This window comes from Aquarana catesbeiana, linkage group LG02 (assembly GCF_042186555.1).
Source record: "Aquarana catesbeiana isolate 2022-GZ linkage group LG02, ASM4218655v1, whole genome shotgun sequence".
Taxonomy (NCBI): domain Eukaryota; kingdom Metazoa; phylum Chordata; class Amphibia; order Anura; family Ranidae; genus Aquarana; species Aquarana catesbeiana.
The window spans coordinates 606,956,307-606,982,680 of record NC_133325.1 but is presented as its reverse complement, the minus strand read 5'-3'; the positions used below and the strand labels follow the sequence as shown (position 1 = coordinate 606,982,680).

The window sequence follows — 26,374 nt, the reverse complement described above, 5'->3', positions numbered from 1 at the left end:
TGTGAAAGGGCTGTTAGATGAATAAAATTGATTATCTACTAAGATAGTGATGTAGCAGTCCAGCGCCGTACAAGCTTGTTATTTTTGTTCTTGTTTCTTTGTAAACCAGATGATTGTAAAACAAAACAAAGACATTTGGTGCACCCCTAGTGTTAGAGGCCCTATAGTTTTGAAAAAATAAATTGAAAAAACTCACAAAACTATTATGAATGTCATGCCCATTGGGGTTACCATAGGATACATCAGTCAGCATTGTTCAGCATTTTGGGGTATACTCGGAATAGCAGGGATCACAAGCCCATCTTGGTTGCCATAGAAAACTGCTTCTACGTAGTTCTCTTTCAGGAAAACTTTCAGGGTCGAGATACATACAGACCGCAATAGTGCATTAAGAGATACAATGTATTGAATCAAAATCAATAGCTACACTCACATATACTAGAAGCCTAAAGCATGTCAGCCTCTGATCACAACCTGTCATAACCAGGGGACAGTACTTCTGCTACTACAGTGTAAACCATAAGGTAAAGGGGTAACTCAGTATGTAGAGCCAGTGTACCCACAGTGTGGTCCTGAGGAAACAGAAGTAGTACATTAAGATAGATCAGTGGGTCTCATGTTTATAAAAATCACACAATGTCAGTGCCCTGTCGGTAACAAATCCCATCCCTTGACACTTAATTCCTCCTCAAAATAAATGCTGATGTTCGGGGCTTAATAACCCTTAAATGAGTAGGTGGTGGTAATTTGTGACTAGCTATTCTAATATGCTCCTTCTAAGTGGATAATATTTCTCTGTTGGATGGAAGGCTTCCCATGGATGATATTGCATGTCTCTGCTGAATGACACAGTATGGGTGACATTAAATACCACAGTGTGATATACTGTGGTATTAATGGGTGATATAATACGCTGCTTGGTGATTTCCTGTTAGTGTCCACCTGTTAAAGTGTCAGCTCTGCTTCCATTTCATGTAGAACTGCACTTTCACAAAAAATTTTACAATCATACCCTTTCATGCAGCCACTAAAAAATCTGCCAATATCATGGGTTGCTTTTTCTGCAGATAATTCTTGCCTGTGGCTCCCTGGCTTTGAGTACACCCTGCTGTGCTCTAAAACAGCTGCTCAAGTTGCTTTTTCATTTCAATGTCTCCCATATCCAAACAGCACTGTCCAATGGTGGTTAGGTTTAGTATTCAAACAGCAAAGATGAATACAAACATAGATGCTGGAAACTGGATTCCTGATCCATAAAGTTAACCCATTACACTGCCATTTTTTTATAGGCAGAAATGGACAAAAAAAAATGTATTAAGAGAAAGAAATCTCCCCTCAGAAAAATTGGGACTTTTTAGGCTTAAGGAATGAGCAAAGGTCAGGCATAATAGTATAAAATGTATTTATTGGTATCAAAAAATTATTTAAAAGAAATTAACAGTATAAAACATACATACAAAAGACATGAAAAATGTGGTCTGTGGCCACAAGGCAAAAAAAAAAAGACACTAAATGAGAGTACAATTGTTATATATAAACCAATCGCCAACACGTTTCAGAGTCCTTAAAACTCCTTCTTCAGGGAAGGTTTTAACAATCATAGTACATATGGTCTATAAAACAAAACATACATTAGAGCATTCATCATCATTCACATATGCATGACATGGTCCAGGTGGGACAAGGATAAGGGTACTTACAATGCCTTGATGAAAATTGTCAATACACAGCCAACAATTGCATAAAAACAGTTGTAATGGTAGAAGTCAATCAATGAAGGGTGGTGAGTATGTGAAGCAGGGGAAAAAGACAGAAAGGCCTCCCCAGCTTTCGGGGGGGGGGGGGGTGCGCTGGGATCACTTTGCATGGACAAAGAAGGAAAGGGGCATATATCTCATAAGTAAGGTGCTATATGAATCTAGAATAATAGTAATACAAAAACACATATTAAATGGTAAATAAAATTACCTATTAAAGATGAAAAAACCCATAGCCTAAGGGCTAGATCTTTTAAAGAGATCCTTATGGAACATCAATCCTATATAGCCTTGCTCAAACATATTCAAAATGGACTAGAAAAGCCTGAGCAGTATGCAATATGATTGCAGGATAGTCATGTACCAGTGTTTTTCTGGATCCAACTGAATAAAAAATGAAATACAAAGTACTATAATATAATAGGAAAGAAAGAGAGATGATATTCATCTATCTTGTTCTTAAATATTAAAAAATCTAACTGGAGTATTACACTAAGTAAATGCATAACTGCTAAGATGATCCACACAGCTTGTCACGCTCTGCTCATATGAGATCAGACTACTCCCAGAGCTAGTGGGGTTGTCTATATATAGTTAAGTCACCTGTATAATTAATCAATACACCTCCTGTGGGAAGGGAGGAGAGGGTCTGCTCATGAAACCTGCACGTTCAGGGCATCAGCCCAAGCCATAAATAGTAGATCCCCCAGGAACGGGGCCACAACATGACCCTGCGCCGCTCCTGGGAGAAAGGGGCGTTGTGTGCGGGGTAACAACATGGGTCCGGAACCCACCGACATGCGAGCGCCGTACAACCCAGTGGGGTGGTCATCACCTTTGCGGCGGCGATGGGGAGCCAGATGGAAAAAAGCGTCCAAAGGATCACGGGTAATAGAGGGTGTCTCTGAACCCTGATGTGAACAGCGTAAAAAAGGCTGATGCGATGCATAAGGAAGTGACACCTTGAGGAAAATCCCCCCGTGTCCATATCCAACTCTTCATCCCACCGGCCTGCGCATGCCGGGCACACATCACAGTAGATCCACATCCAAACAAGGGGGAATAAGGGAAAATGTGTGAAAAAAGTATGAATGAAGAAAGAGAAAAAAAAATCACTCTTCAAAAAAAAAAAAAGAATTGTGAAATGCATAGAAAGTGATTGTGTGTGACAATGAGCATCACCGGCCTGAAGGAAGTCATAAATCGGTACGATTACATAATAGAGAACAAACAGATGAATCATGAGGGGAGAGAGAAGGAGAAGAGAATTGATTACTTCTCCATTCCTCCTGAGACAAACCCCTCCAAAAAGGGCTTATAATTAATTGCTTAATTGAGGCCAGGGTATACGGTAGCTCTGAGGGAATGGATCCACCTCAGCTAGAGGGGAAGTTTGTTCCAATCCCCACCCTGGGAGCTGGGGTGGATCCGATCCAGAGCAAAAAACTTTAGGAAAAATCCCACTGTGCATGATTATAACATGCCTACCAAGGGGCAACTCAGGGTTGCAAGTTTGTAACTGAGTATGTGCCTAGAGATTCTTTTCCACAACCCATTTTAGTTTTGCCAACATGGAAGGAACTGCAGTCACAGAGCAAGAAATATACTACACCACAGGTGTTTACAAAATGTTTAGCCTTAACGTCCATTTGGAAGTGTAACTGATGGACCTGTGCGTAGAAATCTACAGTGATTGCAGCCTCCACATGTATACGTGCCTTTGTATTTACACGGATCCTTCCGTCTCTCTCTTATATTCACTCTGGATGACATAGTCCCTCAATGAGCTAGCTCTTTTATATTTCTAGATTTCTTTCTCTATCCATATTAAGGATGTGGCCTTTTTAAGCAGAAACATACAACCTCGTTTATTTTAAATACAAATGTATTATGTTTAGGGAAAATTAAACTCTACATAATGGTTAATACAAATGTATTATGTTTAGGGAAAATTAAACTCTACATAATGGTTACTGCTACAAATATTTTATCAGCTAAAACATGCTGCCAGGCCCCTTTTAAGAGCTCTTTTATTCAAACCATTTTGCTTTAAAATGTAATTACATTTTTGTAAAATAATATACATGTGTGATAATTGGAATGCTGGTAAGCAAAAATACTGTCATTACATTTATTGCTTAAAAATACAGCTCTCCGTTCTGTATACTAGACATCTGTACAACTTCAGTAATTAGGAGACAGTTAGTCATGCATTTAACACAATATTTTTAATCTGTCTGGTATCTCCTATAAATTTCTATTATCTCAGCATATGAGACTCAATTATTTGGACTGAAGGAATCTATAATGTTTGTTATTCTTCCCTGTTTTACTTTTAACATTTTTCTTATATTTTAGGCTCCATGCACACTGGAGCTCATAAATGGCCGTTCTGAACATCGGATTGCTGGCAGGAAAAAGCTGCTTTAAAAACGCAATTTTATCATCGTTTTGCATTGCCGTTAATGCACGTTTAGCGGCGCTAGCTTTTAGCCATGTTTCTCTGCCTCTATTCAAAATCAATGGTTCCCTATGGGAGCCCATTGATTTGAATAGAAGTCGCACCAGAAGTCGTATCATCATGATCCGACTTGCGATGTGACTTGTGTGCTGATGTTGAAGGGGAACCCCCACCAACATGTAAAAAAAAAAAATTGGTGTGGGGTTCCCCCCCTCAGACAATACCAGGCCCTTCGGTCTGGTATGGATTTTAAGGGGAACCCCCTTCGCCGGAAAAACGGCATGGGGGTCCCCCCAAAATCCATACCAAACCCTTATCTGAGCACGCAGCCCGGCCAGTCAGGAAAGGGGGTGGGGACGAGCGAGCGCTTCCAGATTCCGATAAGCCTCTTGCCCGCAGACCCCGACAAATAAAGGCCAGGGTTGTCGGGAAGAGGCCCTTGTCCTCATCAACATGGAGGACAAGGTGTTTTGGGGTGGGGGGCGCAGCGCCCCCCCGCCCTGAAGCACCTACCCCATGTTGAGGGCATGCGGCCTGGTACGGTTCAGGAGGGGGGGGCACTCACTTGTCCCCACCCCCTTTCCTGAGCGGCCGGGATGTGTGCTCGGATAAGGGTTTGGTATGGATTTTGGGGGGAGCCCCATGCCTTTTTTTGGCGAAGGGGGTTCCGCTTAAAATCCATACCAGACCGAAGGGCTTGGTATTGTCTGAGGGGGGAACGCCATGCTAATTTTTTTTTTCATTTTGGCGGGGGTTCCATCCTTAGCACAGAAGACGCACCGCAAGTCGGATCATGATGATCCAACTTCTGGTGCAACTTCTATTCAAATCAATGGGCTCCCATAGGGAACCATTGATTTTGAATAGAGGCAAAGAAACGCAGAATGAGGCTTAACGCTCTTTTTACAGCGTTAACCCTCGTTTAACACCTTTTACCGGTGTCTGGCATTTCCAGTACTGCTCTTGAATGCGATTTATGGCGTTCAGAAAACAGCCCATAAACTCCACTGCTGATAAACATCCAAAAACGTCCATGTGTGCATGGACACATAGGATAACATAGAGTGGAGTTTATGGGCTTTTAAAAAAACGCCCAAACTCCAAAAAACGGCCGTTTATGAGCTCCAGTGTGCATGGAGCCTCAGGGCAGGGATATGCAATTAGCGGACCTCCAGCTGTTGCAAAACTACAAGTCCCATGATGCCTCTGGGTGTCATGCTTGTGGCTGTCAGTCTTGCTATGCCTCATGGGACTTGTAGTTCTGCAATAGCCGGAGGTCCGCTAATTGCATATCCCTGCTTTAGGGTCTTATTAACTGTTGGCGCTATATAAATCCCTTATAATAATAACAATAATTATTTATAATCAGCTTCAATTTCCACTTCCACTTCCACTTCCACTTTTTTCCGCCAAGATACAAAAAAGACAGTCATAAGCCAAGTACTGATGTCCAGAATTTTCCTGGTAGTTGTGGAATTTTTCTGGCCCTTGCAGAAGACAAAAATGAGACAACAAAACTGATGGTGGTTTCAAGTCCAACTACATTTGAGTATTGACCAATGCAATGCATGTTAATATTCAATTTTTGTTGCAGTCAGACAGTAGAGGGTGTCTGATGAGATCTGTACATGCCCATAGATAGCATGGTCCTCCTGGAATTGAACGGATTTGTACATCATTTTGAAAGGAGAAGCTGACTTTAATATCATTGCATTATTTAAACTTACCATAGTTTTGCCTAGAGGGTTATATGGACAGGCACTCATATATTCCCCGTGCATGCTATGCTTGGTACCTGGCAAGAGTAGCATAGCAACCAGGCACAAGGTTATTTTATGGGTAAAAACGGTAGCTATTGGCTGAAAATATTAAACATGTCTAATTACTACTTCCTGCACGGTAAATAGGCTGGGGCAGTCTTAGTACTGTCTCCTGGTGCCACAATCTGCAATCAGAATGGGTGACAATCATCTATTGTCTATTTGTACATGTAAACTAGCTTAAATGGTGGCTCGTGGCTCATGGTGGGCTGTGGCTCTTCTTGTGCAGAAGAAGAGGTTTTTAAAGAAAAATGCCATGTACATACTTTATATAGGCATACATACGCAAAGGATCATCAACACATTGTAGGACCCCAGGACCCTTAACATCTGGGATGTGAAGCCAGTCATGTGACACTGATTCTTCCAATCGGAAGTCAGAATTGGATTGGAAGAAGCGGTGTCACATGACCGGCAGTATCACATCTAGGAAGTGCCAGTGCTGTGTAGTAGGAGCCATGTCTGTAGAGAACGATTGGACAGTGTGATGTGAATGGACTGTGCTGGGCTCTACACTGCAAGGCAGTAGAAAGGGATTCTAGAGATAGAACTACAGAATGGTTAAATGACATGGTGATTTTGAGAGAGGAGTTTTGTGTTGGATTGACACCAGGGATGGGTGAACGAGCATAAGTTCAGGCCAAACTTTAGTTGTTCGGACTTTCAGCGAACAACGAACAATATGCATTGTTCGCAGCAAATTCGAAAGCTATGGAACCCCATTAAATTCTATGGGACACTAACATGAAAAACCAAAAGTTCTCATTTTAAAGGCTTATATGCAAGTTATTGTCATAAAAAGTGTTTGGGGACCCGGGTCCTGCCCCAAGGGACATGTATCAATGCAAAAAAAAGTTTTAAAAAAGGCCATTTTTTCGGGAGCAGTGATTTTAATAATGCTTAAAGTGAAACAATAAAAATCAAATATTCCTTTAAATATCGTGCCTGGGGGGTGTCTGTAGTATGCCTGTAAAGTGGCGCAGTTTTCCTGTGTATAGAACAGTACCACAGCAAAATTACATTTCTAAAGGAAAAAAGTAATTTAAAACTGCTTGGGGCTGTAATGAATTGTCGGGTCTTGGCAATATAGATAAAACTCACTGAAAAAAATGGCATGGGTCCCCCCCCCAGTCCATTACCAGGCCCTTTGGGTCTGGTATGAATATTAAGGGGAACCCCGAAACAAAATTAAAAAAAAAATTGCGTGGGGGTCCCCCCAGAATCCATACCAGGCCCTTCAGGTCTGGTATTGATATTAAGGGGAACTCTTCACCAAATTTTTTAAAAAATGGCGTAAGGGGTCCCCCCAAAATCCATACCAGACCCTTATCCGAGCACGCAACCTGGCAGGCTGCAGGAAAATAGGGGGGATGAGAGAGCGCACCCCTCCTGAACCATACCAGGCCACATGCCCTCAACATGAGGGGGTGCTTTGGAGTCACCCCCAAAGCACCTTGTCCCCATGTTGATGGGGACAAGGGCCTCATCCCCACAACCCTTGCCGGTTCTTGTGGGGGTCTGCGAGCGGGGGCTTATCAGAATCTTTAACAAGGGGACCCCCAGATCCCACCCCCACATGTGAAATGGTAACAGGTACATTGTACCCCTACCAATTCACAAAAAAAGTGTCAAAAATAGTAAAAATTACAAGAGACACTTTGGGACAAGTCCTTTATTAAATAATAAAAACATTAAAATGTCCCGCGATGTAAATCCATCTCACGACGCTCGACGGACCGAAGAAAGAAAAAAAAAAGCCACAACAGCTCCGCCTCCATCGGAGGCTCCCGCCGAGTGATGCTTCTTCTCGATGACACCTGTTATATAGCTGAGGGTGGGGCCACTTGGTGATGTAAACGTGTGACCCCACCTTCTTCTGACGTCACGTGGCGAACACAGCAAAGACAGCTTGACTATATTTTCCATTTTTTACTTTTGTAAAAATCATGTACATTACTGGGTTAAATTAATGTTGATTTTAAACAGTAGTTTAAAAAATTGGACATTTTTAACATGTATCATTTTTTGAAATGATAATAAACATAACTGCTAAATTTTAACATATTTAATTAAAGTTATTTAAGCTCTATATTAAAATCTATAATGTTCCTCTCAACCCCAGCTATGTAGATATTAGAGTGTCCACTTCCTCTGTGTATTGGCCCTTCATGGGTCCCAATATTGGACTCACTTAGGACATCAATATTGCATTAAACTAAAACAAAAGAAACAAATTCACCCCAAGCATTTACTTTCAGTTCTCTTTATCATTGGTATTTGTAATGAATTGAAAAGTAATACTCATCGATGATAATCTTCAATTTTGTTCAAGGATAACTTGGAGATAAACAACAATAGAGAGTTTAGTCAATAATTAGAAATAAAATGATAAAACTGTAGTTGGATACACAGAACCAATTTATGGGCCATTTCCAACAAAAGAGCTTGCAGAGAGGTTATCTCCAAACATAATTGTCAGAATAACAAAATTACTAAACTCCTCACACAGCTGGTGAGATTAAAATGTTTTCAGTTCATTGTCCTTGTCTTAATAAGCAGAAAAATATAATTACGGAAGTTTAGTGCCTGATATCTGCAACTGTATCAATCAAAATGTTAAAGAAAGGCCAATTTTTCTGCATGACCAGTTTCATCCATCAAATTCATAACTGGCTTTTTTTCATGGCTTGAACTGGCTACCTGCTGTCACATTATGTTATATGTATAAATATGATAAGGTACACAATACGGGTATGCATTAAAGTGATTTCTTTTTCAGTGGAAAACATATCTAACATATAACTATTACCCAATCCAATGTCTAGATCAGTATCCTTCCTGCTAAATGTTTGTTGGGTATCCATCCATATAATACGTAAAAGTCTTTACAGCTATCATTTCATTGGAGAGGGTAGACTGTATATTCAAATGTAATTAACTCAGAAATGTGCACTAGCAATATGTGTGACAGGGTAGTATCTATCATCAGGGTCACATGCCTAATGAAGGGGTCCTGCATGACCCTGAAACATTGCAATCTGCTGTAACAATGTGATCGCTGAATAAAGCTTTGGACCCGTTCTGGAGATCCTTGGTGTGCTGGTGACATTCTCTTGCTCTGTCTTGACACGGTTCCAGCTGGTGGTTGCTTCAGCGCCCACTTATATGCACAGCCATTTCTACAGGAACCTGTACGTTTGGGAATAGTGGATTGGAACGATAGTATCTAGACCCCTGTGCCATTTTCCAGCACCATCCAGGTAGTGAAACGTAGGTTTCTCCTTTTCTTCACATATCCTCAATAAACATTTTGACCACCTTCCCAGTAGTGTTAATGGTGCACATAGAGGACTTACATCCATTAGTTCCGGCAATCTGTGCTCCTAGAGAGAGGATATCAGACTGAAGATGCTGTAATGTCATAATTTTCTAGCAGATAAATTTGGTATTATAGCTTCCCATTCCATGTTAATCCCAGGGGTGTGAGAAAGGAGGGGTAAAAAGAGACGGACTTTCACTCCAAGCCAATGCCTAAAGGTGCTATAGAACTGTGCGCCCACCCTTGAGAAGCTTTAGAGAGCTTTTGAAAATTTGATTGTTGGAGATCATCTGTAAAGCGAAAGTCCAGTTGTGTTAATGATCCCCAGCACTGTCGTAATTATGTGAGGGAGGAAGTGAGGCAATTATAGGAGCCAAGGGATGTATATTTTAAGGAATCTGCTCTGCAAACTGTAGTCAGGTGCTATGGTACACAGCAGGAGAAGTTTTAATTACATTTTATTTTAGAAAACTCTGGATGGCTGGTGAAAATATAATTCATAGTGAAAGAAAAAAATAAGTGTAGGCAATTCCATATATCAAGTTGCTTTTGAAAATGCTAGTTACCTTGTTCTGTCTGTAATACTAAGTCAAAGACCCAGAACACACCATCAGCAGATTTGGGAGAAAAGTCTTAATCAACAACTCAGGAAGCATCAGTATAACAGCCAGATAAATAAAATTCTCAGAAAGAGGCTAACAATGGTAGCCTGCATATTTCTTGCAGATTTCCTTTAAGTGCTGTAAAATGTTATAACCAAAAAGAATTAATTACATACTGTGTGACTTTAGCTTTGTGACTTCGTATTGGTTGCTCTTAAGGTTTAAATCACTATGATTGGCTTATTATGTTTTGTGTGTATTTTTCAGAAAATGCCAGACAAAGGCAGGATGGAGTGGTAAGCAATTCAATAATCTATTTCACAGAAGATCCACCAGAACTTCCAGCTAACAGTCCACACCCACTGAAACTGAGACGCATACTCAACCTGAGTCCCTTTACTGTCACTGACCACACACCTATGGAGACAGTGGTAGATATCTTTAGAAAACTTGGATTAAGGCAATGTCTTGTTACTCGCAGTGGGTAAGTATCTTCTTATTTGGATTTGGTTTGTTTTGCTTCAGCCAGTGCATGGTGGTCATTTCTTTCATCAACTTTGAAAATGAATTATTAGAACTTTAACAAGCTTATCCTTTTGTTGCACCAGCAGAGTTTTATTGATTTGTTTTACATTTAAGTGATGTGCTTTTTACATGTATATGTCTTTAACCACTTTAATACCTGGCACTTTCACCCCCTTTCTGCCCAGACCAATTTTCAGCTTTACATTTTGAATGACAATTGCATGGTAATGCACACTGTACCCAAACAAAATTTTAATCTTTTTGTTCCTACATATAGAGCTTTATTTTAGGGGTATTTGATCACTACTGGGTTTTTTTCATTTTTTGCTAAACAAATAAAGAAAGACCTAAAATTTTGAAAAAAAATTAAAGTTTTTCTTTAAACAATGAACAGGATGTGACCTGACACACTCACTTGACACACATGGCGTACCTCCATCCCTGTATAATTTGTAGAAAGGAAGAGATAATTGGGACTTTGAGTGAGGCCCGCCATGTCAAAATGAAAAATATCAATACATTAATACAATTACAATACATGATTTATTGTTGCAAAGATTCATAAGAAAATAAATATATAGGTAGTCACATGACTTACACTAAAATATGCTGCTCATAGCATGCAATACAATTAATGAATAGGTAAAAAAAATTTACATAAAAAGATAAACATACATAATGAGACCAGGTATCTTTGGACACCTAGTGGCACTCAACGCATTTCTTGAAATTTCAGACATTCATCAGGAGTGTAATGCTGTAATATACTAGAAAGGGAAAAAGGATATTGTTTGTTAAAAGATGCCCTCTAATGAATGTGGAGTAGAGAGATATATATATTCCAACAAAATAGGAACAAAAATGGATGACTTACTGTATGGCCTCAAAGCTGGACCCGATGTCTGTACAGGAGAGTGGGGATACCGGGCATAACATCCTCCCCGGGGTTGAGATGGGGAAACCCCCCAAGGGCCGAGAAGAGCACCCAAGGGACGACAAAGTGGTCACCGCGGTGATGTGTGTACAGGTAGCGTGCATAGTATCCTGTGAAGAATATGTGATGAATAATAGATTGGTTAGTGAAGATGGGAAAATGTGAAATTGTCTCTAAGTGTTCCTGCAGGGGGACTACATGAAGGGGTGAATGTGTAATTAAGCCCAAATAAAAAACATACCAAAGGGTGATGACACAGCTCGTGGTAAAAAGTGAATAGGGGAATAAATTAATCCCAATGTTGATCTGGGAATGATATGCGTCAGCCGGCTCGAATCTGCATATGCTTCCATGTAATTGAAACAAGCAAATGAAACACCAGTTGTCCCAGACTGCTTTTGTACTCTCTGTCCAGGGTGGGGCCCCGTCTACGTCATGCTCAATTGGCCAAGCAGCGCGAGGGAGGCGAGGAGAGAGAACACACCTGCATGCCGCTGAGCCATCAGCAGTGTGTCCTCGCCCACCTCATCTGTGGCCAAAGATGGAAATGCCAAGAAACGCTTTGAGTGCCACTAGGTGTCCAAAGATACCTGGTCTCATTATGTATTTTTCTCTTTTTATGGAATTTTTTTTTACCTATTCATTAATTGTATTGCATGCTATGAGCAGCATATTTTAGTGTAAGTCATGTGACTACCTATATATTTGATACAATGTTTTTCTTATAAATCTTTGCAACAATAAATCATGTATTGTAATTTTATTCATGTATTGATATTTTCCATTTTGACATGGCGGGCCTCACTCAAAGTCCCAATTATCTCTTCCTTTCTAATAGTTTTTCTTTGTTTCTGTTATAAAATTTTGTAAATAAGTAAGTTTTCTCCTTCACTGACGAGTACTGATGAGGCTGCACTGATGGGCACTGATGAGGTGGCACTGAAGATGAGGCACTAATATGCAGCACTGATGGGCACTGATGAGGCTGCACTGACAAGCACTGATAGGGCGGCACTGATGGGCACTTATGAGGAGGCACTGACAGGCATTACTGATGGCCACTGATTGGCATCCCTAATGGGCACTGATTGGCATCCCTGGTGGGCATGGGTTGGCATCCCTGGTGGGCTCTAGTGGGCATCCTTGATGGGTCTGCACTGATAATCAATGTGCTGATTATCAGCACAAGCCCCCCCTGCCAGGAGAGCCACTGATCGGCTCTCCTCTACTCGTGCCTTGTCAGCGCGAATAGAGGAAAGCCGATAAATGGCACTTACTGGTTACGATGTGATTGGACACAGCTGATCATATGGTAAAGATCCTACCTCATGGGCTCTTTACCAAGATCGGAGATGTGGTCTGTCAAAGCAACACACCGCACTACCAATCGCCACGATGCATGCCCACATGGCTTGTCCTGCTGGACGTCATATGATACCCAGTCAGGATAATACAGCTACCCTGCAGGCTGTCATTCTGCATACGGTGGGCGGGAAGTGGTTAAGGCAAAATTAAAGTAGAACTAAAGGCAAACTTTTTCTTTCATTTTGGATAGTGTAAGGGAGGGTCATAACCACCATCAGTTTTTTTTTGCCAACTGTGTCCCATTGGTGAGATTTCCTTTTACTTCCTGTCCCGTAGCCAAAACAGGAATGAAACCGGTTGAAATAGAGAGGGTGAATCTCCCTATCGGGGGCACAGACAGTGGTACAAACCTGACAGGTGTTCTAATCCCTCTCTACTCTAGCCACAACTAATATTTGAATATTCAAAATTTGATTCAGGTATCAGGGAGCATGTGACTCCCTCTCCATCCTTCCAAAATCAGTACTGGGTGCCTCAACAGTCAATTGTCAGGCCCAAGTACTGACATCTGAGTGGTAAGTCTTTAGTCTGTGTGAGTGTTAACCAAATTGATATGAAGCTTACAAAGGGCTTGTTCACTTTGCTCCAGTGAACGAATGGGGAGGTGGGAGAGTGAAGGGAAGTTGCATGTAAGCAGCAGGGGTGGGGGCAACCAAATGTTAATGAAAAGGGGATCCCAGCACTAGTTTATTCCCCCATTTTTCTTAAATGAATATCTATGGTGTCAGATACAGTGAAGAGATCTTTAGATCTTATATAAACATGCTTCATTTGTCTATCGAGGTAGTGCACACAATTTTATAATTCCCTGCACAATCTGTAAATGTGACATAGGTCCCTGTAGGTGGCCAAATCAGGTAAAAATATGGCCATCTGGCCAGCCACAGGCCTAATGTACACAGGCTTTTGAGATCATTAACATTTGGCTTTATGAATCCATATGTGAATTCATAGCAAATAGATGTATTTGGTAAACACATGCTATCTGCACGTGGGAGGGGGTGTATATCCTTAAAATTGACGAGTTGCAGAGTCTATGTACACCCATCAGATCTTCACCAGAGCACCCTCCAAAGCGAATTATGGACTTTACCAGTGGGTGTACCATGTTGCGTCAATTGGATACACCTATGTAGATGGCAGTTGACTGGGAACTAGAGTGTGGTACACAATAGACAGATTCAGGTACAGGGACAGAAAGTCAGAGTGGGCTTTGAATCAGCATAGTTAAACACAAGCTGAAGTCTGAACCAGAGAAGCAGGAATTCAGGCACTAACATTGAACTGGACTCTTGGACTAGGAATTTAATCTACTGCTCTATTGATCTGAGCATGGCTACATAGTGAGGTTGACTCACAGGCTAGGTAGTAACTGGCCATGTAGGTGCTATATTAACCTGTAGGTGAAATCTGGAGATGCCTATAGCTTCCAGTCTTGAAACTAAGCAGACTGTAGCAAGGTAGGAGAGATTACATGGTAAGAGAACAAGTAGCATATCATGTTTGCTGCTGATCTGTTACACCTCCTATTTAGCAACAATGCTAACACCAAGGGACAATCAAATATCTAACTGGTCAGCCATTGTTGACCAAGTCTTCTTGAGGCCAATAACAATCTACAAATTATTACATTTTGCCTGAACCTTGTTATTTTCCTTTGACTAAGCCATCACCTGAGGCATCTGCAGCATGCTTCTCCCACCCTGCTCCATACGTTAGACATAAATAGTCAATTTATATTTAGAGACCCAGTCACACCTGTATGGCTCAGGACACAGTTCTCCACTTTCTAATGTCAATTGCCAGCTTTATACAGCCTTAAGCTCACCATAGACAGTTTTATTCTTGCCCTGTTCATCAGGAATAGGCCAAAAGTTGAACCATGTATGGGCAGGCTAAATGGGAAGGCTAAATGTACCTAAGTTGATCGACCAATCAACTTGGGTACAACCAGCCTACCGGATTTTACATGTGATTATTGCAAGCAACTATTATAGTTGCTCGCAATAATCACTGTGTTCTCCTGGCAGGGATGGCTTACCCTCCCCCCTGCCGGGAGAACACAATGGCTCGGCGTAAGGGATTGGTAGATCAACTTTTGTAGAACCAGCCTGCCCATACATGGATCAAAATTTGTCCGGTCCCTGCTGAACTAGCCAAATTTTGATCCATGTATGACCAGCTTAAAGCCTTAAGTACCTTAATGCTGTTGTGGCAAAGACTGATGAAGTCTTAAAGTGTATGTTAACCCTAACAATTAACTTAAATATGCCATTTAAAGTGTTTTGTTATATTTGTTAGGTATAAAAAACACAGTTGAGCTTGCCAGAAATCCAGTACTGCCCTATGTATTTTGAATTGTTATTCCAAACTGTGTTATCAGCTCTGCCCAGTTCAATTCTGTGGACTATAGAAAACCAGATGAGGAGAGGATGGGGTTTTGTCTTACTAATATACTTCCACTCCTAGGGTGACAACAGTTCTCCTTCATAGATATAGTACAGCAGTGAGTGTTTTCACCCTTTTACTGGAAGTGTGTTATTGACAGGATCAACAGGTAAAACTAAAGGGAAAAAAGTCTTAAAAAAAACAATGCTGCCACCATATCTAAGGACTGGTACGCTGTAATATATAACATTTTAAATCTGGAATTTAGATAACTTTATTGAGGTACTGCAGATCCAGTTATGTCAGGTTTGTCTGGTGGCAACCCATTACTCTATGGTAATAAAGCCCCATAGAAGAACACAGTGAGCCCCAGGAAATGTCATACAATAGGTTTGCATTTTTAAGGTTCTCTTATGCACAGGATTATCAAGAATAGGATGAAGAGGTCTATTGGGTATGCTAAATGTTATGAAAAGTTTATTGCACTATGTTTTCATATGCAGAAGTGACCTGCAAAGGTTATCATCACTGTTTCTGAATTCTTCAACACATCCGGTTTCCAAAATATTAATACCTACTTTATTATTGTGAAATACAGTATGGAACTTTGTCACTTCTCTGGGGAACTGTTTGAATCAAATAAAATATATTGTTTTTTTCAGAAACTTACAGAAAATGCCATGAATGACCTGCCATGTCAAAGTGCTGATTTTCACAATGCACAGCTTCTATTGCATTCATTCTTTTGCAAATCACATCTGTTTGGCTTTCCAGAAACCAAATGGAAATTAGAAATAGCACACCATGTGTTTTTCTTCTGGTTTCTCACTGTTTTATTGAAGCACAGAGACGGATTTTGTGTGATTTACAGGGGCCACGTGCACAGTAAAGTAGAATGTACTGAACTGTCTTCTAATGATCTTTATGGACTTTTCCTGGTTATTTCCTACAGGAGGCTTCTGGGTATTATAACGAAAAAGGATGTTTTGAGGCACATGGCTCAAATGGCTAATCAAGACCCTGAATCGATCATGTTCAATTAGGCTATACAGCGCATCCACAGGAAACTGAGCAGAATCCCTTGACGATAATGAAAGTTGTTCTCTGTGATTTCGACAAGAGCAGGAGCCGGTACCTTGCAGAGGCTTACGTTAAGGAACTGTTGATTTAACAGATCTACTTGACATCAGGTCACAGGAAGATGTAAAATGACAATGGGACTAAATACTTGAAGACAGAAATAAGGAACAATTGTGTGGAACTGCTTTACAGTAATGTATTGTACTTCTGTCCATCAATGCACATCCCACATTTATAAAGTAGAGAATTTGACAATCGGCAAACATTTTCTGCAGGTGTATCTTCCAGGTCCATGTGCCCTAAATGATAATGATTGATTCTCAACTAGAGAATGTTTGGTGAAAGTTACGTCCACTGCTTTATAACTAGACCTTAAAGTGTTCTCTCTAGATTCCACGTACCGTGCATGTGTGTGTGAGTGAATGATTATTTCTCACTAAACATCAAGTATTTTTTTTTCACAAAAACTCTGTTACAAAAAGTTACTAATATTTAAGTTAGATTTGATCTGCAGAGGTAAACTGTTCTACAGTTGCCCCACAGAACCATTGAAACTTGCATGGCGACCAAGTGATTGGCTTCCAGAGAGAGAGAATGCAGGATACTACAAAAGAGAACTAGTCACAGCCTCCAAATTCTCCTCACAGTCCATACACATGAGGGCTCTTTAGGTCAGAACCATCATTCTGTGCTCTTCCAGACTGTACAGCAGTGTTAGGCTGCATGCATGCTGGGCTTAAAAAAAATGCCAGTTCCCTTGACAGAAATAAACGCTCACATAGAATGTTTTTTGTACACAGTTTAGGCGAGTTTAAGAGAGTTTATCATTTTTTCTTCCAGAAAGCTGCAATCAGAAATGCAAACCAGAAGGGTTTTTTCCTGCCTTCAATTGCTGAGCTCAAAATATGCCTGTGTATGCCTAATGTGCATGGACACATAGGATAACATTGAGCTGCTTCTACAGGCAAAACACAAAACTCCTGTAGAAGCAGTGATTTTTAAGCCAGTGTACATAGAGCCTTTAAATCCATTTACTGAATCAGATCAGGCAGCGATTGCGATTGGTTGCCAGAGGTTACAGCACATGATTTATGCTTGTTGATTGGTTGCTAGAGATTACTCTACATCAATACTTCTCACTGATTGGTTGCTAGAGGTTACTGCACATCATTACTGCTTACTGATTGGTTGCTAGAGGCTACAGCACATCATCTCCTCACTGCCTGCACACCATTAATAGACAGAAAACGCCTAGGGATCCTAGGAATCCTGGATCAGTGACAGTGCTGGGGGGGAGGGGTGGGTGTGATCAATTTCCAGCATGCCCCTTTATCTCCCCAGTGGGCAGCATTCCATATAGGTGATTGTGGATATGACCTCAGGGGGGCATGATATACATATGAATACTGCCTCTATTTACATATGAATGCTGCCGATCCGCCACTATTTATATATAAATGCAGCCACTATTTACATATCAGTGCTGGTATTTACATGTAAACACAGGGTCTGCAGGTGAGTCATCTGTACACATCAATAGGGCAGAGCTGTGCAGAATTAGTAACAGAACTTCACATTGAAATATCAGGACACAGCACTGGACTAAAACCTCAAGGGATGAGGCAGCTGCTTTGGGCCCCACAATAATGACAGGGCCCAGGGCAGCTGCCCCTTTTGCCCTGCCTTAAAGATGGCCCTGGCCCCAAACCCAGGTATTTTTCCCACAGCACATGTATCATGCCCAAGCCACAGGCCTGGGAGGTCAGAGAACTACAGCAGCACACATCCTCCCCAGGCAAAGTCTGGGAGGCAAGAGAGAGTTCACAAGGTCACCCCAAATATTTATATTCTCCCCCAGCCTGCACCACTGGTAATAAATGTTCTAATGGTTGGCCAGGAAGACACAAATATTCATAAACCAGCGTTATTGTATCTTCTTGCACTATTGACAGGGACACTTCCTGACAGCAGGCAGAAGCAAACAATAACAATGGGCTTAATGGAGACCAAATGAACACAATGCTATCGATTAACCTTAGGCTAACTAGAGCCCCAGTAAAATAAATTTGAAGAGTAACTCCATTTAAGGGCAGGGTGGCTACATGTCAAGATCAACACCACCCGAAGTAGATGTTTCTATTTCAAAGTGGAACCACAACCCCAAACCATTTTATAAAACAAAACAGTCCTGTGATATTAACTCTTATAAGACACATCAATGCCTGCATTCTCACCCTGAGTGCTCTGTATAGCTCCTCCGCTTTTCAAAAGCTGGAACTATACTTCCTGTATATTCAGGCACCTACTGCTTGCATGCATGTAAAATATTGTGTGTGTGCACAGCTTACCGAATATCCTGCTAAAATTCCATGTCCATCCAGTCCTATAGTCTAACAGGAGCATGTCTTGTTTCTGGAGGAGAGCCAATATTCATGATTTTCTTCCCTGATATTTCAGCTAAGAAATCTACAATTCCAGATTGGTCAAAAACTGATTATTATCTAACGTTGTTCATATGTACTACTGTTTTTTCATTTTAAATGAACATGTAGTTTATGAGAGCCCCAACCTGCTCCTGCCTTTGGGACTGTAGTAGGCTGGAATCCCCCCATTTAAAATTCCTAAATAATCATTAAAAACAATAAATAAAGACCAAAAAACACAAAATTGGCATGAAAATGGCCACGGCACTTTATTGGTTTACCATAAATAATATCACATATCATAAATATCAATAAATTCTCATTTTATTGTATAAGCAAAACATCAAATGCTTTAATATTTTTAAAGGCACAGTACCCCTAAATTGCCAAAACCTTCCCTTATAAACACAAACCTTTCTGGGTAAGCTAAAAAAAGGCAGAAAAGGGGCGGCCGCAAACCCAAGAAGGTTGGCCCAAAGTTTTATGCCACCCTTTTCCATTCTTTCCAAAGTCCTTTCATAATCTTCAAATTAAAAGTTAGAAAATACTTACCGGCACCTGACATATGTTAAAAAGTAGTAGAAATTGTGCAGTGGTACAATTGCATGGATGACTCTGACCAGGGCCAAGCTGTATAGTATTTGGGAAGATTCTAATTAGAATACAAAGATTGCCTTGCCCTGTGCATATCTATTTTGCTAGATTCAATTTAAAGCATATGTAAACCCAGAAAAGTAATATATTGCAGCTTACCGCACCTTAGATGTGTTGGGTACATTTGTTTTCATTTTTCAGCTAAGAACATTTTCAGCCAGTACAGAAAAATATCTACTGATCTTGCAAGAATTGCAGTGCTCTTGCATTGGTGTTGATGACAGCAATAATAACCCCCACTGTATCAACAAATGGCATCCACCTCAACCTTTAACTAGCCTTTGCAACAAGGAGCACATGGAAGGCCAATGCACATCAAAACAAACAAAGCTCATTTCCAGCCTGCCTGCAAGAAAACCAAATTTACCCTGTCTAATAGTTCACGTTAAAAACAAGGGGTTTAGTTACACATATTTGCAAACACATGTGTAAGCCACAGTGGCCATATCAAAATACCCCAGTGTACTGCGGTTCTAGCGCTATAATTTTCATGGTGTCTAGCTGGTAAGTGAACTGGGAATTTTAATTTATTTTTGATGTGTGCTGTCCTTCCATTGGCTCCTTGCTGCAAAGACTAGTTATAGGTTGGCGTGGTTGCCATTTGTTTGTACAGTTTGTGAATTGGTGTAAGCACGCATGGGATACCTTCAACTGCCAATGTGCCCTTGCCGGGTGTCCCATTCATCCCTATACCTTTAAGGAGGGGTGGGCTCCCTCTAGGCCAGTGGTTTTCAACCCTGTCCTCAAGTACCCCCAGCAGGCCATGTTTGCAGGTTTTCTTTTATCTTGCATATGTGCTTTAAATCAGAGGAGTCAATGGCTTGGTATTTTGGACAGCTATTTTATCTAAGAGAAATTCTCAAAACATGGCCTGTTGGGGGTACCTGAGGACAGGGTTGAGAACCACTGCTCTAGGCAAACCTGCCCCTAATCTATCGACTCATTTGAGGACTGGCAAGCAGCACTATAATACATTGTTTTTTTTTGTTGTTCTTGGAGTTTAGCATCTGTGAGCACTAATATAAAGAGCAGGACCTTCTACTACACTTATAAAAGTACAGCACATTCTTTCTTTATTTGACTTCTGCATTGGACTGGGACTGATGTCAATGATATTACCATTCAGTGTGTTATAAATTTACATGTATTACTACTAATGTCCCTATAAAAATTCGACTGCTTTTATACAAACATTGTGCTACAAATTTCGTTTTAGAAATTCATATTTATGAGTGAGCTATAGTAAAGAAAAAAAACAAAATAGACAAATGTAAGTAATTTAACTCATAAAATTATTTACAAACAGGTGGAAATAAATGTATACCTGAGTCATAAATATGCAAATTAGCATTTAAAAAAAGAACAATAATATGTAATAATAATTTATAGAGCGGTTACTTGAACACATGGAGATCAGTGCATTAAACTAATACTAAAACTAAATGTACAGTATATATGCAGCTGAAATCATTTATGGTAAATAACTTTATTTTAACAGTATTATGAAGCAGAAATACATGAATTATTGGCAAAACCGTGTCCACCTTTTTTGTTTCTTATTACTTTACTGACATGTTGCTTTATCAACTGCTTACTTTTTTAGTAAGTTCACATAAAATATACATGATAAGGTGTTAGTTTTAAAGTGTGTACTTATCACTACTGTGATACAAAAGAACCACAGAGATGCAAGTTAACATTTTCAGTTCTCCTCAAATGTTCCAGAGGCTCTGTCAGTGCATCCTCACTTATCTTTGTGTAATTAATGAAATTAAAAGTTTTTTTTTTTTGCTTTCTATATATGTTCATCTGGGATGGACATGCTTAAAGCGGAACTACAGACAAACAGCTATGCAGTGTACACATGAGCGGACTCTTAGACCGGACTGGTCCGACGGACCGAGTCCAGCGGACAATCCGATCATGTGTGGGCTTCATCGGACCTTCAGTGGACTTTTCCAGTCGAAAATCTGACGGACTTTGGATTTGAAACATGCTTCAAATCTTTCCGATGGACTCGAGTCCGGTCGAAAAATCCGCTCATCTGTATGCTAGTCCAACAGACAAAAACCCACGCTGGGGCACTTATTGGCTACTGGCTATCAACTTCCTTATTTTAGTCCAGGCGTACGTCGGACTTTGGTGTGATCGTGTGTAGGCAAGTCCGTTCGTTCAAAAGTCTGTCGGAAGTCTGTCAAAAGTCCCTCGGAAAGTCCGTTGGACCAGTCCGGTCGAAAAGTCCGCCCGTGTGTACGCGACCTTAAGTGCACTGATGAAATGCATATAAGGAATCTGTTTTCCCTGCTGTAAGGTTTGTACTTCTGTCCTTCCAGTCCAGAGATTTACAAAGTCTGCCACACAGCACAGTCAGGTGGATAACACCACGTACATTTGTTGAATTTAGTGTTCCAAGATGTAAGAAAATTGGAGAGCAGAGTGAGCACCGGGATGACCCCATTTGTCTGCTGCTGCTCTTTCACTGTCCAGTAAAAAAAGCTGGGTGGAGAGAGGATACCACTAAATTCCTTGTATATGTCATTTTTATTTGTTGGCCTAAAAAAGGGGTCATGGTGCCTGAACCCCCTAAAACCGTTGGCTGTTTTATTCTATTCTAGTGTGAATTCATTAAAATCTTTTATGGACTGCATGGCGTGGTACTATCACTGCTTTTCTTACATTTTGGTCTTCATTCAGGTCCCTTGTTGGGGTACTTTGCTATATGAGTGCAGAGTTAGCTAGTTAGCTTTATCAATAAAAATGGGTCAATCGCAGCAGAGGATATGAACAACAGGAGATCTAGTGCCTCATGCAAGGAAAAGAGTGGTACCCTCTCTACCCTCAGCTTTCTGACAATAAAAGAGTAGCAGCTGACACACAAGGTGATCCCTCTGCTCTCTCTGCTAATCAACATCTCCTTTGTGAACATATTTACAAGCAGCACGTCTTGGCTCCCAGTTCTGTTCTTTTCTAGTCTAAGCGCTGATGTACAGGGTATTACAAAAGCTGACAGTCAGCTTTCTAAGGCTCCATGCACACTATAAGCTAAAAAAAAAAATGCCAGAAGAACGCTGGATGAAAAATGCTGATAATAGCATTTTTGTGCCAGCTTCTAGTAGCCTTTTAGAAGCTTTTAGGAGCAGTTAGGAGCATTAGCATTTTATTGGTGTTTTTGCAGTACATGAAAGAAAAAAAACAAAAAGCTCAAAAAAAGCTGTTAGTAGCATTTTAGTAGCAGCTAGGAGCAGTTAGGAGCATTCAGCATATTTTTCTGCTGGAAATAAGCTCCAAGAAACTCTACAAAAACTATTTTTTTTCTGCTCCTAAAACGGAAGCTCAAAAAATGCTAATAGACACATAGGATAACATTATTTAGCTTCTAGGAGCAGAAAAATGCTAATAACAGCTTCTAGGAGCTTAAAAAATGCTTTATACTTATGCTATTTGCATGTAAAAAAAAGATAAATTAAAAGATGTATTAATAAATACAGAGTTGCATTAATTTGCATCTTTTGTAGCTGCCAGAATTGAGGCTTTAATGCTAGATACATGTTTAATGCTAGATACACAACACAGTCACAACAAACTTTGTTTTACAAAGGTCTCCATGTAGTAAAGTCTCCATGAGTATGGGCTGCTTACACTGCAGTTTACAGTTCTTTTTATAGCTAACAAGTCTACACAATGCTCCAAGAAGCAATAAACATGGGGACATAAAGTGACATTTACATTGACAGGGGCTTCTAAGTATGAGCCCCAAGTTAAAACAACTGACTTCCTTTTATATTGTCATAGATGCACAAAATGATTTTATTGCCATATAACAGCCAGTCAGATCCTAAAACGACAGCTGGACACTTTTAGACCTTTTGATAAGGACAGGGCAACCAAACCTTTCGGCCATAAATGGGCTGATTATTGAGTTGTTGGTGGATGGAAGGTTTGTTTGTCATGTAGCGTAGCCCCTTCCTCATAAATGCAGATTATTTTGGATGTGTTTACGAGTGCTTGGATAATTTCCTGAATACATAGTCCATAATCAATAAGGCATACAGTATATTGCAGTTGAAACAGTTAAACAGCCTAGCAGAATTATTAGTAGTAGTAACAGGGCCGTAGATAATTTTTTTTTTTCCTGGGGGGGGTTCAGGTCTTTCAAACTCAAAGGCATCATTTACACTTTTATCTTGGGGGAGGTGTGGTAAAATCATGTGACAGCAGAGTGGGGCCACAAGGCTTATAATTTTAAAAATTATCCCCATTCAACTGAATAGAACGCAATGCACATAGTTGTGGTGCGGTAGTGTACTCATTAGTACAGCAAGCTCCTCCTAAGCTCCCTATTTTTTTTTTGTTCAGCCCGCTGGGTAGAACTAAAAAATACTCACCGTGTTAACCAGGCTTTACAGTTAGGTCCATATATATTTGGACACAGGCACAATTTTCATTTTTTTTCAGGTATTTACCACAACATATTCAAGCTATAATTATATAATGGAAATGGGCTGAAAGTGCACACTCTCAGGTTTAATTTGAAGGTATGTACATCCAAATTGGAGGAAGGGTTTAGGAATTACAGCTCTTAAGAAATGCCATCCCCCCTTTTTCAAGGGACCAAAAGTAATTGGACAATTGAATCAAAAGCTGTTTCATGGGCAGGTGTGGGCTACTCCTTTGTTATTTCTTCATCAATTAAGCAGGTAAAAGGTATGGAGTTGATTATTAGTGTGGTATTTGCATTTGGAATCTATTGCTGTGAACCTACCTAATGCGTTCAAAGGAGATGTCCATGCAAGTAAAAAAGGCCATTGTAAGGCTTCAAAAACAAAACAAACCCATCAGAGAGATGGCAGCAACCTTAGGAGTAGCCAAATCAACAGTTTGGTACATTCTGAGGAAAGAAGAACGCACTGGTGAGCATAAAAAGGTCTGGACGTCCACCGAAGACCACAGTGGTGGATGATCGCAGGATCCTATCTCTGATAAAGAAAAACTCATTCACAACATACAGACAAGTGAAGGACACTCTGCTGGAGGTGGGCGTATCACTGTCAAAGTCTACAATCAAGAAAAGACTTCACAAGAGCAAATACAAAGGGTTCACCACAAAGTGCAAACCATTCATACGCCTGAAGAATAGAAAAGCCAGATTAAACTTTGCCAAAAAAATCTAAAAATGTCAGACCAGTTCTGGAAAAGCATTCTTTGGACAGATGAAACTAAGATTAATCTGTACCAGAATGACGGGAAGAAAAAAGTGTGGAGGAGGCTTGGAACAGCTCCTGATCCAAAGCACACAACGTCATCTGTAAAACATGGGGGAGGCAGTGTGATGGCATGGGCATGCATGGCTTCCAGTAGCACTGGGTCATTGGTGTTTACTGATGATGTGACAGAAGACAGAAGCAGCCAGATGAATTCTTCAGTATTTAGAGATATACATTCAGCCCAGATTCAGCCAAATGTAGCAAAATTGATTGGACGGCGCTTCACAGTACAGATGGACAATGAACCAAAACAAACTGCAAAAGCTACCCAGGAGCTTTTGAAGGAAAAGAAGTGGAAAATTCTCCAATGACCAAGTCAATCACCTGATCTTAACCCAATTGAGCATGCATTTCACTTGCTAAAGGCAAAACAAAAGGCAGAAAGACCCACAAACAAAGAACAACTGAAGACAGCTGCAGTAATGCCGCGTACACACGGTCGGACTTTTCATCTACAAAAGTCTGACAGCCCGTCCGACAGACTTTCGACAGACTTTCGACGGACTTTTGGCGGACTTTCAACAGACTTCAACGACCGGACTTGCCTACACACGATCACACAAAAGTCTGATGGATTCGTACGTGACACCGGACTAAAATAAGGAAGTTGATAGCCAGTAGCCAATAGCTGCCCTAGCGTCGTTTTTTGTCCGTCGGACTAGCATACAGACGAGCGGATTTCTGGGTCCGACGGAGTTACGACGTAAAGATTTGAAGCATGTTCCAAATCTAAAGTCTGTCAGATTTGTGGCTGGAAAAGTCCGCTGAAAGTCCGGGGAAGCCCACACACGATCGGATTGTCCGCCGGACTTGGACTGTCGGCGTCCGTCAGACTTTTGTAGCCGAAAAGTCCGACCGTGTGTACGCAGCATTAGAGCCTGGCATCAGAAAGTAGGAGACCCAGTCTTTGATAATGTCCATGGGTTCCAGACTTCAGGCAGTAATTGCCAGTAAAGGATTCTCAACAAAATATTAAAAAGGAACATTGTATTTATGATTATATTAATTTTTTCCAATTACATTTGAGCCCCTGAAAACGGGGAGACTGTGTATAAAAATGGTTGCAGTTCATAAAATGTGTACTTGATATTTATGTTCAACCCCTTGAATTAAAGCTAAAGGTCTGCACTTCAAATTCATTTGGATTGTTTGGTTTTAATTTTATTCTGGTGGCATACAGAGCCAAAAGTATGAAAATTGTGCCTGTGTCCAAACATATATGGACCTAACTGTAGATCTCATTCATATGTTCTAAATGGCCATGGAATGGCAAATATACCATGAATAGCTACAGCCAGGATCCCAGATGTTCCAATCTTTGTCAGCTGCTCAGCTTGTTCACCTGAGTGATGGGCTGAAAAGAGCCACTACTGTTAACATGTATCTGTACATCCAGTGGTTCCCGTGTTTAAGCTCCGGGGACAAGGGCGTAACTACCACCATAGCGACCCATGCGGGCGCTATGGGGCCCGCAGCCGAGTGGGGCCCAATGAGGATAAGAGCACCGCCAGCACAGTCTCCCAGCCAGGGGAAGAGAGAGGAAAGAAAGAGGCGAGCTGTCCGTATCAGCAGAGAGCTGAATTGCCCGATGTAAGAGCTTTCATTAGAACTTCCAGTGTTCCCGGGGCTCACGTCACATAGCTCCACCTTTTAGCCCGGCGCCTTTGATAGACAGAACGCGGGACATGTGACGTCATCAAAGGCGTCGAGCCAAGAGGTGGGGCTATGTGACGATGAGCCCCGGGAAGACAGGAAATTCAAATGAAAGCTATTACAGCGGGC

At 40.8% G+C, this 26,374-nt stretch overlaps 1 protein-coding gene across 5 annotated transcripts in view; it reads left to right on the top strand.

Annotated features, from left to right (window-relative positions):
* The window catches only part of CLCN4 (chloride voltage-gated channel 4), a 124,682-nt gene extending 98,536 nt beyond the window's left edge, over window positions 1–26,146 (top strand). For 4 of the 5 annotated variants that reach the window (XR_012241739.1, XR_012241738.1, XR_012241740.1 and 1 more), the window contains 3 exons: window positions 10,227–10,443; window positions 16,124–17,407; window positions 17,449–26,146. Coding sequence is in view for 1 of the 5 variants with exons in the window: in XM_073616353.1 (XP_073472454.1) it covers window positions 10,227–10,443; window positions 16,124–16,214 (308 nt within the window). In the remaining 4 variants the exon portion in view is untranslated. Of the gene's footprint in view, window positions 1–10,226; window positions 10,444–16,123 lie in introns of all 5 variants that reach the window. The other variant, XM_073616353.1, reaches the window with a different exon arrangement.
* Window positions 26,147–26,374: the final 228 nt, after the last annotated feature.